General features: G+C 37.2%; 1 protein-coding gene and 1 long non-coding RNA gene across 2 annotated transcripts in view; one reads left to right on the forward strand and one right to left on the reverse strand.

Annotated features, from left to right (window-relative positions):
- LOC105444985 overlaps positions 1–14021 on the forward strand; it is a 75737-nt gene extending 61716 nt beyond the window's left edge. Inside the window, exons 9-11 of the mRNA XM_030978306.1 lie at positions 2548–2624; positions 3646–3721; positions 13111–14021. Coding sequence (XP_030834166.1) covers positions 2548–2624; positions 3646–3721; positions 13111–13230 — 273 coding nt within the window. The 3' untranslated portion in view covers positions 13231–14021. The remainder of the gene's footprint in view (positions 1–2547; positions 2625–3645; positions 3722–13110) is intronic.
- Positions 7172–12524, reverse strand: LOC105444984. Its single transcript, XR_973241.2, has 2 exons — positions 12404–12524; positions 7172–7340 (listed from the first exon to the last, which is right to left on the reverse strand). It is a non-coding gene; the product is annotated as an uncharacterized LOC105444984 (long non-coding RNA).
- Positions 14022–15299: the final 1278 nt, after the last annotated feature.

Below are 15299 nucleotides of genomic sequence, written 5' to 3' on the forward strand. Positions count from 1 at the left end.
AATAGACCAATCGGGAAGTAGACGAAGTGGTTGTACACCAAACGGCAATAAACCAGATCATGTACAAATGTGACCTTGCCATTTCCACATGCTTTAAGCTATGGTCACAAATCTGAGCAGCGACCGACCGATCAGTAGCCTGCTCGGTCGCTGCTGGAATTTAGGCATCGCCCAGCAATTAGGTCGGTACCCGGGCGGCGACCGCCCAGGCACCGAGCGTATTTTGGGCGGCGAGTGAAAAGTGAGCAGGCGCCGCCCAAATTTTAACTCCGCGCTAAAACTTCAGCGGCGACCGAGCGATGCCCTAAAAACGAGCGGTGCCTGGGCGGCCGCCGCTCGGTGGCGGCCAGCCGCCGGGCAGAATTTGTTAAAAACTCGCCGCTCGGCCGCCGAGCAGGCTACTTTTGGGTAATGTGACCATAGCTTTAGAAACCAACATGCAACTACTATTTGTCAGCTCATGTCAATAGCATTGTCAACGTGTAGTCATATCCAGTATTCTAAATCGTAAACCACAGCGCAAATGTATCATTGGTCGGATTATGTCACATGCAAATCATCTACTGTGCAAATATAGTCATTTCATTACGAAATTTACCTGCTCTTTATTAGCAATCCAATCCAAGCAAACAAATGAGACAGACAGAATAGGGAAAGTATGAAATAAATCAGACCAATAATAAGAAAGTTATGAATGTTTGAAATATGAGATCACTAGGCCTATGCAAATCACAAAATGAAAGCATAAAAATAACATAAAAAGAATGGCACTAGTTTGAAATAAATCGGACCAATAATAAGAACGTAATGAATGTTTGAGGTATAAGGTCAATGAGCCTTTGGATATCTCAAATTGCTAATTTGGTCAGTGGATTGCGACGTATTCGCAGATAACTTTCCCATTTGTCGTGTACAAAAATATTGTTAATTTCTGTTTTTCTCCAAAGTGCCTTCTCCCTTGGGGCACTACTCAAAATATATCATGGATAATATATTATCATAGGTCCTTTAAAGAGGAAAGACCCTCCTGAGTCATAAATTGTTTTAGAATTGAAGTTTTAGTCGGAAGGTCGTCTTGATATTCAAAAAGATTTGATCTTGCCACTAGCAGGAGGTTAATATCACCATAGTTACATGTTCAACATCAGCTTTCTAATTTAAGGTTATGCTCATTTTAGTTCTTTGAGCTAGTTTATGTCATTTCATATCATGTAGACTCAAAATCACATATTACAATGCTGTTTCTGTTTAAATTTCAAACAGACCATCACAAATTGCTCTTCCATAATCTCATTTCAAGTACATATACATGCATGAACATTTTCATCAGTTTTCACCTTTTCAGAGTAGGCAAAGTTGTGCATCATGTTCATGCTATACATTAGATGTATCTATACACAGATCTAATGAAGGTCATAAATCATGAACATTTCATACGCAGAGAGCCAGGAGGGCATTAACAGACTGAAGTAATTCCATTTCAATCATAATTTTGCCAAAGCCAAAAAGAAAGTGTTTCTGTATAATTTGCCTTTTAAAATATGTGCCAGCATTCAAACCATCATTCTCTTCATGAATACTAAATGTAGGATACCTAACCCCTAACCCTAACCCTCCCCTCCCTCTTTCCCATTCTCAATTTTTCCAAGACATAAGGCATTCAGGTAAAATAAACCCATCCTTTTTTGTAAATAAATGTTGTATCAAACTTCTGTGTTGCAAGTACTCACACTTATATCTGTCTGTTTTGTTCTCTCAAGACAATTTCTGGAGATTTGGGCTATCTTTGTGTTTGTGACAAAAATACAGGAGCAAAATGATAAAATTGACTCTACCTACATATATGAAGCCTAACCATAACCCTATCCTCACATGCCTAAACCCTACCTCGTTGCCCTAAACCTAATCCTAAATTTGTCAAAGATGCATATATTGTCATTGTCAGAAGATAAAATTGCCCGATGGTCTATCTTCCTTTACCCTCACTATATTACATTGTGTTCATTCCTGGGTTGTCTACTGTATAAACCATTATTTTTGTGAGGGTTTTTGTGTCATGAGTTTCATGAAATTTAGCTCGAAGGCGAATTTAAGTAGCTGCGATAAATAGAATTAGATGCAGAATTCTAGATTTGAATAGACCCACATATCTTGCCTAAAGTGGCACCCAAGGCGCACATAAATCTAGAAATGACAGGGTAATACAAAAGTTAGTTTTAGAAAAAGGGACAAAAAGACGACAACAGTAATACACTGATCAGATAGAATTGTTTTTAAAGATCATTTCGTGCAGATTGAAAACATTCATCAATTGAAGGTTTGAATGAATGATTTGAATCAACATTTGATACCTTTTGTTGTAACAAATTTTACAAAATATTTTCATAGATGCTAATGGCTTTCCATAATTGTTAAGTCCAACTTAGAGATAAGTTCGACTAAGGATCTTTGTGAAACACCCCCCAGATCTCTCTCGTCGTTTGCTTGAGTATCAGCTTTACAGTACTTTCATGAAATGTTGTTTCTTCTTTTGTTGCATCATTTTAGGAGAAGACCAAACCTGAAGCTGCTCCGAGAGGCCATGGCTCTATCCAGCATACAAACGATAACCCGAATCAAGATATGTAAGTGACCAGTGTGAGGGGTTTTATTCACTAATAGATATATTGACTGCTATGCGCGTCGCGCCTTGGGGGTCATAGCAGGATGTAACGTCCCCGAGCGCCTATAGAAACAATTAAGCCTCATATATTAAAGCAGTTTTTGCAGGCATAGTTAAAAACACGATTTCACTTTCAACCGTTATCAGATGACAAGATAAGAAAAGATTCTTAAAGTAAGGTATATTAATTTGTTTAATGAGAAATCTAAAGCTTAAGAGCAAGTTTCTCTCAAGGAAATGATGAAATTTTAAGCACAGAGGTGAAAGTTTGAATAACTTACCTTGATGTGAATGAAAATATATATATGTTTAACTTGAAAAGCAGCGGTGTTAAATGTAGCTGAAATTGATTGCTTGTTGTATTCAATACGTTGGAGTAAAAATGATAAAAAGGAAAGGACACATCAAATGATAATACAATAATTCAATATATTTATAAAGTGCTTAATACTAATGTTTCTAAGCGCAAGAAAAAGAACAAAGGAAAAGGAAAGAAAAGTGAGAGATACCCCCCCCCCCCCCCCCAATACATGTAAAAAATATTGAACTACAAGTATACAAAATAATTGATTGTAAGCTCATGAATGCACAATGTTCTAGATTTATAATTTTGCTCCTTCTTTCTATCCATGAATCCCCTGCCCCTCTTTCCCCCCCCCCCCCCCTTTCTCCCCCTTCTCTCTCCCTCTCTCTCTCTCTCTCTTTGTTACTCTTACTCTCTCTCTCTTTCTCTTCTCTTCCTTCGTCTCTCACTCTCTCCCTCAATCTGTTTCTCTCTTTATCTCCCTCCCTCTCCCCCTCTCTGACTGTCTCTCACTCTCCCTCACCTCTCCCTCTATTCCTCTCCCCCTCCCCCTCCCCCCCCCCCCCCCCCCCCCCACCCGCCCTCTCTCTCTCTCTCTCTCCCTCCCTTTCTCTCCCTCTCTCCCTCCCTTCCTCCCTCCCCCCTCTCCCTCCCCCCTCTCTCTCTCTCTCTCTCTCAGGTACGCCATGGTAGATAAGAAACCATCCGGAGGCAGAGGAGGGGATGCCCCTGATAGAGGGAGTGGACCAGGCCAGGTAAACACACAATCCCACCACCTCCAATCCTCCCAACTAATCCAATTTGGTCATATTTGTTCAGATATTTGTCTAAAGTCCCTTCAATCCTGGTGCTTGAACCCTACATATGATGGATGGGCATCTAATAGCGCTGTGTTCCATTAAGCCTCGCTCTCAGAAGGACACTTTGCCATTTTCAAATCCTGTCAGATATGCATAGATCTCTGATCAGTCAAATTGGTGGTCTGAGACATGCCTCTGATCAAATTATCTCTAGGCCTTATCATTCTGTCAAAGACAAAGAGTTAGAGTTATGACTGGGCGTTAGGTTAGAATTAGGGTTAGGTTGTTAGGGTGACGTATAGCGTTGGGTGCAGGGTTGAAGGTATGTATTTGGTAGATGTTGGGAAGTAATGCAGAGCAAATGTGCCAGAGGCCCAGAGTATATTTAGGCTTTAAAGCTCATCTGTACTTGTTTGGCTAGGAGGGACTAGACCACCCAGGAGGGTTGCTATAGAGGGAGCAAGTAGCTACAAGTAGTACAGTGGGCCTTTAATCATCACATTTGACTGACAATCACTGAAGGCTCTACTCCACTCGTTTGTGCATGGGGGTCCAGATTTAAAGACGCAAAGTAGTGGGCTCTCATGGGGAATTCAACACCATTTGGGTGTTTACCCAATAATAGGTGTTGCCAGTCACCAGGATTAGCCTTCAGTTTTATGACCAACCGGCCCTTATGTAATGCTTTGCATTTTCCACCCATTCCCCTGTATGGAAAAGTCATCTCTTAAAGACAGGAGTTCCAGTTTGCTGTGTGCAGACTTGTGCACCCGTTAATGGTATTTTCACCAAGTCTGGTGTCAGCGAATTATGGCCTTCTGCACATGGAAACTGATGGCCCTCTCCTTGTAATTGCTCAGGGCCTACATGTGCATCAGACCTCTTGTTTAAAAGTGTTAACCCCCTGAATTACCATCCCAAGAGTTAGGGAACGGTACATCTCTTTTGCTTCTGGAAGGGGAAAAAAGGCCATTCAATGTAGTGTTTGTCCGAGCATTAATTGTAGTACACATGTTAAATGTCTGGGCAAGTTATGCATGGTACTTACCTGTTCACTTAAAGCTGTGTAGTATAGAAAAGGTTAGCTCACTATTTTTCTGTATTTCATAACTAATGTCAAATTTATGGTGCACACTTATTCAAAACTTACAACTCTCTAGAACTTTGCCTTGCAAGTGCCATCTAGTAATATGAGCCTCAATTCTGTAATTTCTTTCTCTTTATCTTTTTTTAATGGAGTACCGATACCGAAAATGGCATAATTACCAGTAGAAAGTTCAGTGTTTTCCTAACTGCAGCGAATTGCATTGTGACTTTCAGATTCCGGTGTAGTAGAAGCTAATTCAAACTTATTTGGGGTAGGTTTTCAATTTAGCCCTCTTGTGTCACAGTTTGGTTTGGTTTGATTTCTTTTGATGTTATTTGATATGAGATGGTTTATGAACATCACTGCATCTAAACAGCTGCATTGAGATTCTGCAATAGTCAAAGAAATTGAAAAATACTACATACAAATTACCCATAATGCATCATGCTTCAGGAGTGACGTCGAATGATGTTTGCGCAAGGTATAACTGGCTTCTCAGCAACTAGAGCTAATATCTGAACCATTAAAACTGTAAAAAAGAAAAATAAAAGACATCCCTTCTTCACTGCCCTCTAGACCCAGGGTTACAAACAACTGATCAAATGAACTTCCTAGGGAAAAACCGGGGAATTAGATGCTCTGTAGGAAGTGGAGATGGTGCACATAGTATGGTCTGAGTTCTAGTACTTATCCAAAGATCCCCAAGCACCGGATGCCACGGTAGACCCCACATCAGTATTTCCTAAAAAATGGACAAATGAATTGAACTGAATATATTGACTCATCTGTCGTTCTAACAGAACAGGATACAGTAGGAATCTTTAATAAATTTACTGGTAGATCATCTAAAATAGCCATTTAAATGACTTTTGATTAAGAGCCCTAAACAAAATATTTTAAAATTTCTGCATACACCGCATCCATTTTTGTTTCATGACACTATTGCATTCCATGACAGGAATTTTTTTAAAGGAAATTAATCTTTAAAAAATCCTCAAATTGGCAACAGATTGAGCGATTTAAAAATCATTGTTTTTCAATCAAAGTTGGCAATTTTTCAACAACATTCTTTCATATATATACATATATATTGTGTTAGAGGCTTTATATTTAATGTAACAAGGTAGCAATAAAAGAAAAATGTTAATGTTGCTAATTTGAAGAACAATATGTGATCAGTTTTGCGCTAGAAATAAATCCTGACCTGAAAGGGGTAGACTGTAATCCTCTGCTCTTTGAACAAATTTGGATTGTTCCGACTCTGATAAAATAATATCATTACCTTATGTGGCATGTGCAACAACATTTAGATCTGTTATGATGATTTGAAGTCAGAGTAATTTAGATTAAATTACTGATAAATGAATTTGATGAACATTTGCATGAAGTTTGAAGATAATTGAAAAATCTATGCAAATTTGAGAATCTTTCCTTTGCATTACCTACACTGCTCTCCCTCTCTCTTTCCCTCTCTCTGTAACTCTGCACAAGTCAAGTACCTCCAATAAGCTATCATCTTTCAAAAAATATATTTCATGCATTTACCCACTTTTTTAACATTTCCGACTATTTTCCTCTTGCCTGGTGCACAGACGGCGTACGCTATCTTTGTTCTGGATAATCGTAAAAAGGGAAATTCTTATTATAGCTACCCCCGTCACTAACGGGCGTTTTGAGAGAAAACTTAAATCTTTCTGGCTTTGGTAAACAGTGCCCTTTAAACGTCATGCATGCAGGCATTGTGTCGATCAGAAGTATGTGGTATCATGCGTTTATTTCTTGCATGATGAAATTTGGAACGGAATTAAAGAAGTTTATGTCCCAACAGAGATAATGGATTGCCTACTGCCTAGTACTGATTTGAGGGCTGAAAACTGCTTCTACATACCTTATGAACATGGATGGCAAACTATTAAGTATTTGGCTTCACCTGTGCCTGGGAGGCAAAAGCGAAATGAATCACTTTTACCCTTTGGTCTCGCCTCTCTGCATAACTGATTGGGGGTGTGCATGGGGACCACTACACCGGGGTTTTCCCCTACTCTTATATGAGCAGTGCAGTGGGTTCTTAACATGCAAAGCTGGTGACTCTCCTCTACACGGGGCCTCTATTTAACATCCTATCCGAGGGACAAAGTGTTTGCCACTTAACATTAACATAGCCTGCGTCCATGATACAGGGGAGGGGTATGTTGACAATGCAGGCTTCAGTCATCCACCTGGGTTTAATTTGAACCCAAGTTGTTGTATTTTTATTTTATTTGTATTAATTAATTTATTCTATTTTTTTTTTTTTTTTTTTTTTTTTTTTTTGGGGGGGGGGGGGGGGGGGTTCTTAATACTTATTCTTGTGCACCCTTGACATAACCTCTGCCCTCTGCTCTGTAGATGAAGAAGCCTCTTATTCCTGAAGTCTAATCTCTTCCCTGATGCTGATGAAAAGTCATTCCGAGATTCTCTTTGAAGTCCACACATTCCTTCCTTCATCTATAATAGAAATATTGTTAAAAGATTACGAGTGACATGGCATGTGGCTCATTTACAATCATACCTGGAGGGTGTTTCACGAAGATCCTAAGTTGAACTTATCTCTAAGTTGGACTTAACAATTATGGAAAGCCGTTAGCATCTACAAAAATATTTTGTAAAATGTATTTTAAAAGGCATAAAATGTTGATTCAAATCATTCATATTTTCTATTACCAAGGAGATTTCATGTTCTTGATGTGGATTTTATAAAAAGTCTAAAATACTTATTTTTTCACTTTTGAATGTATTTATTTTAAGGCTTCATATGGCTCTCTATTATTTTTAAGTCCAACTTAGAGTTAAGTTCCATTTAGGATCTTTGTGAAACACCCCCTTGTATTTGTCAGTGGTAGCCCTGTAAAAAAAAAACGGTGCATCATTCCTGCATTAGGGTGCATGGGGCATGCTGACAGAACTTTAGAACGTAACCAGTTAAAGTTATGCCCATTCACATGCACATCATGTAGGACAGATAGTGATGGCTATAGATTTCATTATATTTTTGATCAATGAAATCCTGTTCAGTGATTGGTCAACATAGCATCATGTGACCAAACATATGATGACGTAAAGTGTAATGCGCTCCACATTTCTGTATGTAATAACACAGAGCTATGTGAATACGCGCTAGTCCTTTGTTATGTGCAGTTGACATTCATTTACGTGTAATAAAACCGTAACAGCTTTTTGGGGGTGGTTTACCGCCCCTCATCTGAACGATCCTTAAGAGTATATATCCTCATATGAATTTTTAAATTCCCCCAATTTCTGTTCTGTTCTCATTGGAGGTTAACCTGCTGAGTACAAAACTAGAGATGACTCAGACTTTTATCTATGGAAAATGATGAAATAGATATTGTATTGCATCAACAAAGTAATATAATATTTCTCAATGCAGGTCCAAATTTGGATAAGGATATGTAGAAGGATATGTAGAAGAATATTTTGCCTACACTGTCGTATTTGCCATTGGACATTTGCAATATTTTTATTCAGGATGTGTTTTTGATGGACTCAACCATCCTACGGAACAGAAGAAATGTTCAATTATGGTTGTGTCTAGGGCAGGGCTCAGACATAAAGCATAAGAGCATTAAACGCATGGGGCACTGAATATGATAGTGGACACCAATCTTTTAGTCTGAAAGGTTACAAGAGTTTTAAACTCAACATTCCGTAATAAATTCCACTTCAAACAAGAGAGAGTTAAGGAACTATTTTCATGGAAACTGAAACTTCAATGTTTTTTTCAAGTGGTCTGTCCATCGATCTTTATCCTCTTCTTAAAGGTAATACAAAGTTTTGGTATGGGGCCATGAATTTGGTTCAAATGAACATTATTAGAAGCATATTCGATCCTACAATATTCAGTGATCGTTGTCGCCGTAGAAATCGAGTTTAAAGTTATGAAATTATAAATAATAAACTGTTTATGTTGTATAGCTCCCTCTAAAGGTGAAGATATTAATTAAGCTATAAAATAATGTTTCTTGACTAAAATCGACCGATTAGCTATTCCCGTTTGGAAATTAAATATCACGACTACATATTCTGAGATTTTCATGGTCGCAGCTACCATTGTACGGCCGTAGGCACTATTTGAAATTTTTCAAAATTTACTGGGAACGCCGGTAAATGTTTATATTCAACTTTTCTCGAAAGCAGAAGTGTTTTAGGGGCTAATTTTTCTAGTGCTTATAATACATCCACAGGGGCATCCAAATCAAAATTGTAAAGAATCACTATCCACCCAATTTTCAAAATTTCCCAAAACTTTGTATTACCTTTAACAGATTTGAACACATTGAAAATAAGTGTGCCGCATTTCCTTGTTTCAAGATTTGCCCTCTCAAAAGTAATTCTTAAAATTGGAACCACTCGTCTTCCTTTAAAAAGAAAACATAATTTTGAAGCACCCTTGTTTGGCAGTTGTTATCATAGTAAATAACATGTCCAGGGGGGCGTTTCACAAAGATCCTAAGTTGAACTTATCTCTTAAGTTGGACTTAAAAATTATGGAAAGCCGTTAGCATCTTTGAAAATATTTTGTAAAAGTTATTTAAAAGGCATAAAATATTGATTAAAATCGCTCATATTTTCTATTATCAAGGAGATTTCATGTCCTTGATGTGGAATTTATGAAAGTCTAAAATATTTGAATTTCTGCTTTTGAATATATTTCATTTTAAGGCTACAAATGGCTCTCTATAATTTTAAAGTCCAACTTAGAGTCAAGTTCTACTTAGGATCTTTGTGAAACACCCCCCATATCAATGAGTATATAACACTCTGTAGACAGATTTCCTTTTCTTTTAACTCTTACAAATTCTTAGATTTTTATTTTATTGCTAAAATATAAAGATGACGGGAGACACTTAACTGTTGTATCCACAGAATGTGGAATTTGTACTTCCAAATACTTAATTTTGATCGCTAAATATTGCAAAGAAATATTGTAATGTTTCTAAAAAGGTATATTACTTCTAGTTGTGATTTTAAAATATCTTTTATGAACTCTCAATGTTACAATTTGAGTAGGGGGGCATCTGTATAGTTCTAATCTCTCTTTGGTCCTTTAACGTTTAAGACCAATGTGACTTGTTGAGCTTTTCTACAAGTTTGCTCTTAATTCCAGTTAGTTTTAGAGTGGGGTTAGGGGTCACTGTATGATGTAGGATATAAGACCAATAGAACTGAGAGACAAGCGGCCAGTGGATCTAACAAAGCTCAGCTAACAAAAAACCCAGTATTTTTTCTGATTTATATGAAGAATCCCCTTTTTATCAATTAGTTAAGGATTTTAATGCTATATGATGGCATGGAATTTGGTTCTAAGGTGCATTTCAGGGGGGTGTTTCACAAAGATTAAAATCGACTTTAACTTGGGCTTAATTACTGCAGGCCCCATTCATGCCACTGTTTGCTTTTACCATAATGATCTTTAGATAAAAAACAATCAATAATGAACTATAAAATATGTAAATTCTGTAGATTTGTGACCATGATTTGTACGTTTCTTGAGAGACCAATGCCAGTAAATGGTAGAGAAAACAGTGGCATGAATGGCCTGCCATAGTTAGGTCCATCTTAAAGGTATTAAAAAGTTTTGGTAAATTTTGAAAATTAGGTGGATAGTGATTCTTTACAATTTTGATAAATTTGGATGCCCATATAGATGTATTATAAACACTAAAAAAATTAGCCCCTAAAACACTTCTGCTTTTGAGAAAAATTGAATATAAAAATTTACCGGTGCCTTCAGTAAATGTTAATAAATTTCAAATAGCGCCTACGGCTAAACGATGGTAGCTGCGACCATGGAAATCTCAGAATATGCAGTTGTGATATATATATTCCAAACGGTAATAGCAAATCGGTCGATTTTAGTCAAATAACATTGTTTTATAGCTAAATCAATATCTTGACCATTTCATTTGAACCAAATTTATGACCCCATACCAAAACTTTGTATTACCTTTAAAGTCGATCTTAGTCTTTGTGACACACTCCCCAGAATGTGAATGAATGATGCATTTTGATTCGGCCTGATTGGAGAGTGTCCATTTTATTTTAATGCGATCAGAAGACTTCACAGAGAGGGGCATCTAATGCTGGATATCAGGTGGCATAGCTTGCATGAGGTACTCCTGACACGGCCCCACTATCTGCATGTACCCCGCTCACTCATTTACTATCATGCTCTGTGTTCTGTCACGTCTAAATTACCATCACTGCATGGCTACTTGATCAAGCATGAAATTTACATCAGTTCCCTTTTTCTTCAAATAAAAGAAACATTTCTCCCATAGATGTACATTGTACATGTAATTTTTGGTTAATTATCTTTTCATGCCCCCCCCCCCCCCCATAAAGAATTAAGTGGGTTTGTCATGAATTGCTAAAAAAAAAATTATCATGCTTGCTTTCCTAAATTGGGATCCTGTTTTTGGATAAGCTTTCTTTTGTGGGATGAAAATACTGGAAACCTTTTTAAAAGTTTCTAAACATTTCTCAAAATGTGTTCTCTGGTTCTTTTCTGCTTTCACTAAAAAAGAAACTGGCATTGAAGGTTTGTTCACCCTTTTTTCTTCTGATTTTCATGGTCATAAATTTACCTGCCCTGCCAAGTGTTCGTCAAAGCTTGATTGTATTTTTGTTTCTAATGATAGTGGTGGAATTTGTCAGTTTGAGTCTGAAGCTATTGTAACCTTGGTTATTGGGACAAAAATTGATTGATTTAAAAAAATTAAAGGTAGTTGATGTTTGTGCTTGCAGAATTTGGGCAAATTGAATGCAGTGATATGTGTATACTTGTCGTTTAGAACGCTAGCCCTTCAATCATGCAAGAACTACATGTAGTGTAGCAGTGGCGTATCTATATTTTTATTTCAGGAGGGGGGGGGGGGTTGGGGGGGAGGGAATGATCATTCCTAGATTTTGGCATAATGTATCTTGACAGCTCCTTGTGATATAAACCCAATTTGATTTGCTGGTTGTTTTGATTTGTTGTTTTGTTTTGACCTGGGGCCTATTCCACAAAGCCTTTTTTCAATGACAAATGACAAACTCAGTGACAAATCTGCTGATAACCAATCAGAAGCAAGGATTTCAGTAGCTTATAACAAAAACTGTCTTTTGTCACTGGTGACAAGTTTTGTGAAACGCCCCCCTGGAGGTGTTTTTTTTTTTGGGGGGGGGGGGAGTTGTTAGATTATTGTGGTGGATGTACGTCTACCAATAGCTTGCTCCGATTCATAAATAATACAAACGAGAAATTCAAGTTTTTACGTTTTGGTGCTTTTTAGCACACCGTCTTCACCCCATCCCCCACTAAGGGTGTTTAGTACATGTCGAAATAAGAAACTGTTTAGAAAGATCTGCAGATATGTACATATATGTTGGTTTTCTTCATTCCACAAACTATTACATAATACTGTGCTCATCATCGTGTGTGCATTAGCAAAAATAATCAATAAATAAACATGAAAAATAAACTTCAAACAAAATACAAGTTTGATTACCTCTAATCTAGATGTTAATCAAAGGGAATCAGCTTCCAGCTCAATGTATCCATCCAAACATGTAGTTCTGCATTATCATGCGACGCACTGCACCTTTGTCTGTCTCGTTGTCATGCATTTGTATGAATGTGCCACCCTGAACCCGGGAGAGGGATGCAAGACCTGGGAGGGTGGTAAAATCAGTAATGGTTGGATTTTGTTGAATGTCTTAATGCCCTGCATGCATGCATGCATGGGGATGATGCACATGCGTGTAGTAGAGAATTAAGGCATACTGCCCAGGAAGTGGTTTGGTGCACATTTCTTTTTTGGTTTGAATTCTAATGGTGATGTTATAATGATTTGAAGTTGTCTTCTTATCCTTCTTCTTTATCTCTTCGTCTTCTTCTTCTCCCTCTTCTTCTTCTTCTTCCTCTTCTTCTTCTTCTTCTTCTTCTTCTTCTTCTTCTTCTTCTTCTTCCTCTTCTTCTTCTCCCTCTTCTTCTTCTTCTTCTTCCTCTTCTTCTTCTTCTTCTTCTTCTTCTTCTTCTTCTTCTTCTTCTTCTTCTTCTTCTTCTTCTTTGTTCCTCCTTCTCGTTCTTCTTCTTTGATCTGTTTCTTATTATTTTAGTATTAATATTATTATTACTATTACTTTTATTATTTTTGTTATAATCACTCTATGTTATTGCCATAGTAATTGTTTTTATTTCATTCTCTTATTTCAGAATGAGCCACAAGGCATGCTCTACGCCGATTTAGACCTGTCACACAAGGCGGGCCACACCGACAAACATGTTCCTAAAAACGAAAACGATGTTGTTGTCTATTCCTCCATCTTGGTGTGAGCGTGATTCACAAGCTCTGTAAATAATCATTGTACGGTACTACATCCTCTCCGCATCATTGATTCGGCATCTCAAGACCTACCAGACAGAGCAGAAAATGATTTTATCCAGAACACTTTTGAAAGTCCTGTCACAACGACAGATCATCCATTGAGCACTAGAAGAGTATTAACCCCCAGACTACCCAGTTCTCTCATCCCTTTAGGTTTTGATACAGGAACCACCTGGGACCTGTTTCACAGAGCCTTTTTTCAATGACAAATGACAAAAAGCAGTGATGAACCTGCTGATAACCAATCAGAAGCAAGGATTTCAGTAGCTTATAACTAAAGCTGTCATTTGTCCCTGATGACAAGTTTTGTGAAATGGGGCCATTGACAATGGATTAACTCAAATGAATATACGTTCAAGTATGAGGTGTTAATGCCCTTTCAGTTCTCAATAGATGAAATGATGAAAATAGATGAAAATGTTGAGCAGGTTCAGGGAAGGATGGTCATTACACGTTTGTTTCCTTCAAGATGAAATTGGCATGAAAATACAGTTGATGTACAGTCAAACCTGTATTGGAAAATCATTTGAAGCAACCAAGAGGTCTTTCTAGACAGGTGATTGATATATACAGGTTGTAACAAAGGCATGTTTGACTAAGAAAGGAGTACAAGGAGAATGGTCTTTATAATTGTTGCACAGCTGAGAAAGACTGCTCCAAGGAAAACAAAACTGGACTTCATATTGTCTGTCGGTATTAAACATTAGGTTCTTGGAAGATAATGAACAAAAAATAAAAACAAACCCAGATTCTCTGCACGATGTAGCCATAATATGAGAGAGGAAGAGAATCTTTAAAATTCCAATTTATGCTTTTTTGTTTGTGTCTGCACCTATACCATAACTCGCAAGTTCCGCCATTTCCCTAGAGATAGAGGAGTATGAGTTCCTATTACTGTGACCAATTTTTATGTTTAAAGCTAGTTATTCAGAGTGATGCTATCACGTTTATTCAAGAGCAACAACTTTTTATGCTTTAGGTTGTAACTTTTTATGCTTTAGGTTGTAACTTTAGATAATGTGTGAAAAACTGTACACAAGAATTTGGTATCATATCAATAATTTAAATGGCATATATGCTTTGAAATGCACCAGTTATCTAATGATGATGATTTTAATCAGACACTGTACATGATCTATTTAGAAGAAAAACCAGCAATTTTTCTGTAAACGTGCTTTCATGTCTATCCTATACCCCTGCTTGAAAAAATCCTGCTGATCGCCAAATTGGCAATGCTTGCGGAATTCAATAAGGAAAAACAATCAAGAAAATTATAAGATGCAAATTGTAAATGAGTTGGTGTTTTGCACTGTTCCTGATGCTCAAGCTACCTAGTGAAATATATTCAAATCTTGCTGCCCATCACAAATTCATGCTTGCAACACAAAATATTTATCTAATATATAAATAAATTTAATCTTGTTTTTTCTCTTAGTATGTTCTTGTTCGCGAATGCAGGTCATTCTCCAAAATTTCTGTGGATCCTTTTTGGGGTAACCTTTTTGGGGTAACCTTTTAGCATATTAATCAAAAGATATGTTCCCACTTTCAATAGCTAAACACGATTGAAATATTTGGCAACCCCTGAAAAAGAAAAAAAGGTAGAACAAGAAAACATATCTTTCAAGTTCAGTTTCTTTATATTTTGAAATGTTATCAATTGATAGGACCAAGGGCGTGCAATGCAGACTTTGATTGGTTGGCTATGGGTGTGTCTGGCTACTGCTTGTGTTCCACCCTGCACTATAACATTGTGTACAGCTTCATTTACAGGTATATCATCCAAAACTGCCACAGAATTATTTATATTTCTAAAGAAAGAAAATAGTTAGTGAAACAAAAATTTCAATTCTTTCACTGATGTTTCGGAACATGGAACAGGAATGGAAATGGATCAATCTAGCATTTTTTGTTTGATAATATTCTTCGCATCGAACACAAGATCACAGATCTTAAGTACCAGAAAAATAAACTGATAGGAAAATAAGAAACCACAGGCAAAATGTATAAGATGGTC

The sequence above is a fragment of the Strongylocentrotus purpuratus genome, unplaced genomic scaffold (genome assembly GCF_000002235.5).
Source record: "Strongylocentrotus purpuratus isolate Spur 01 unplaced genomic scaffold, Spur_5.0 spur5_scaffold_1, whole genome shotgun sequence".
Lineage (NCBI taxonomy): Eukaryota > Metazoa > Echinodermata > Echinoidea > Camarodonta > Strongylocentrotidae > Strongylocentrotus > Strongylocentrotus purpuratus.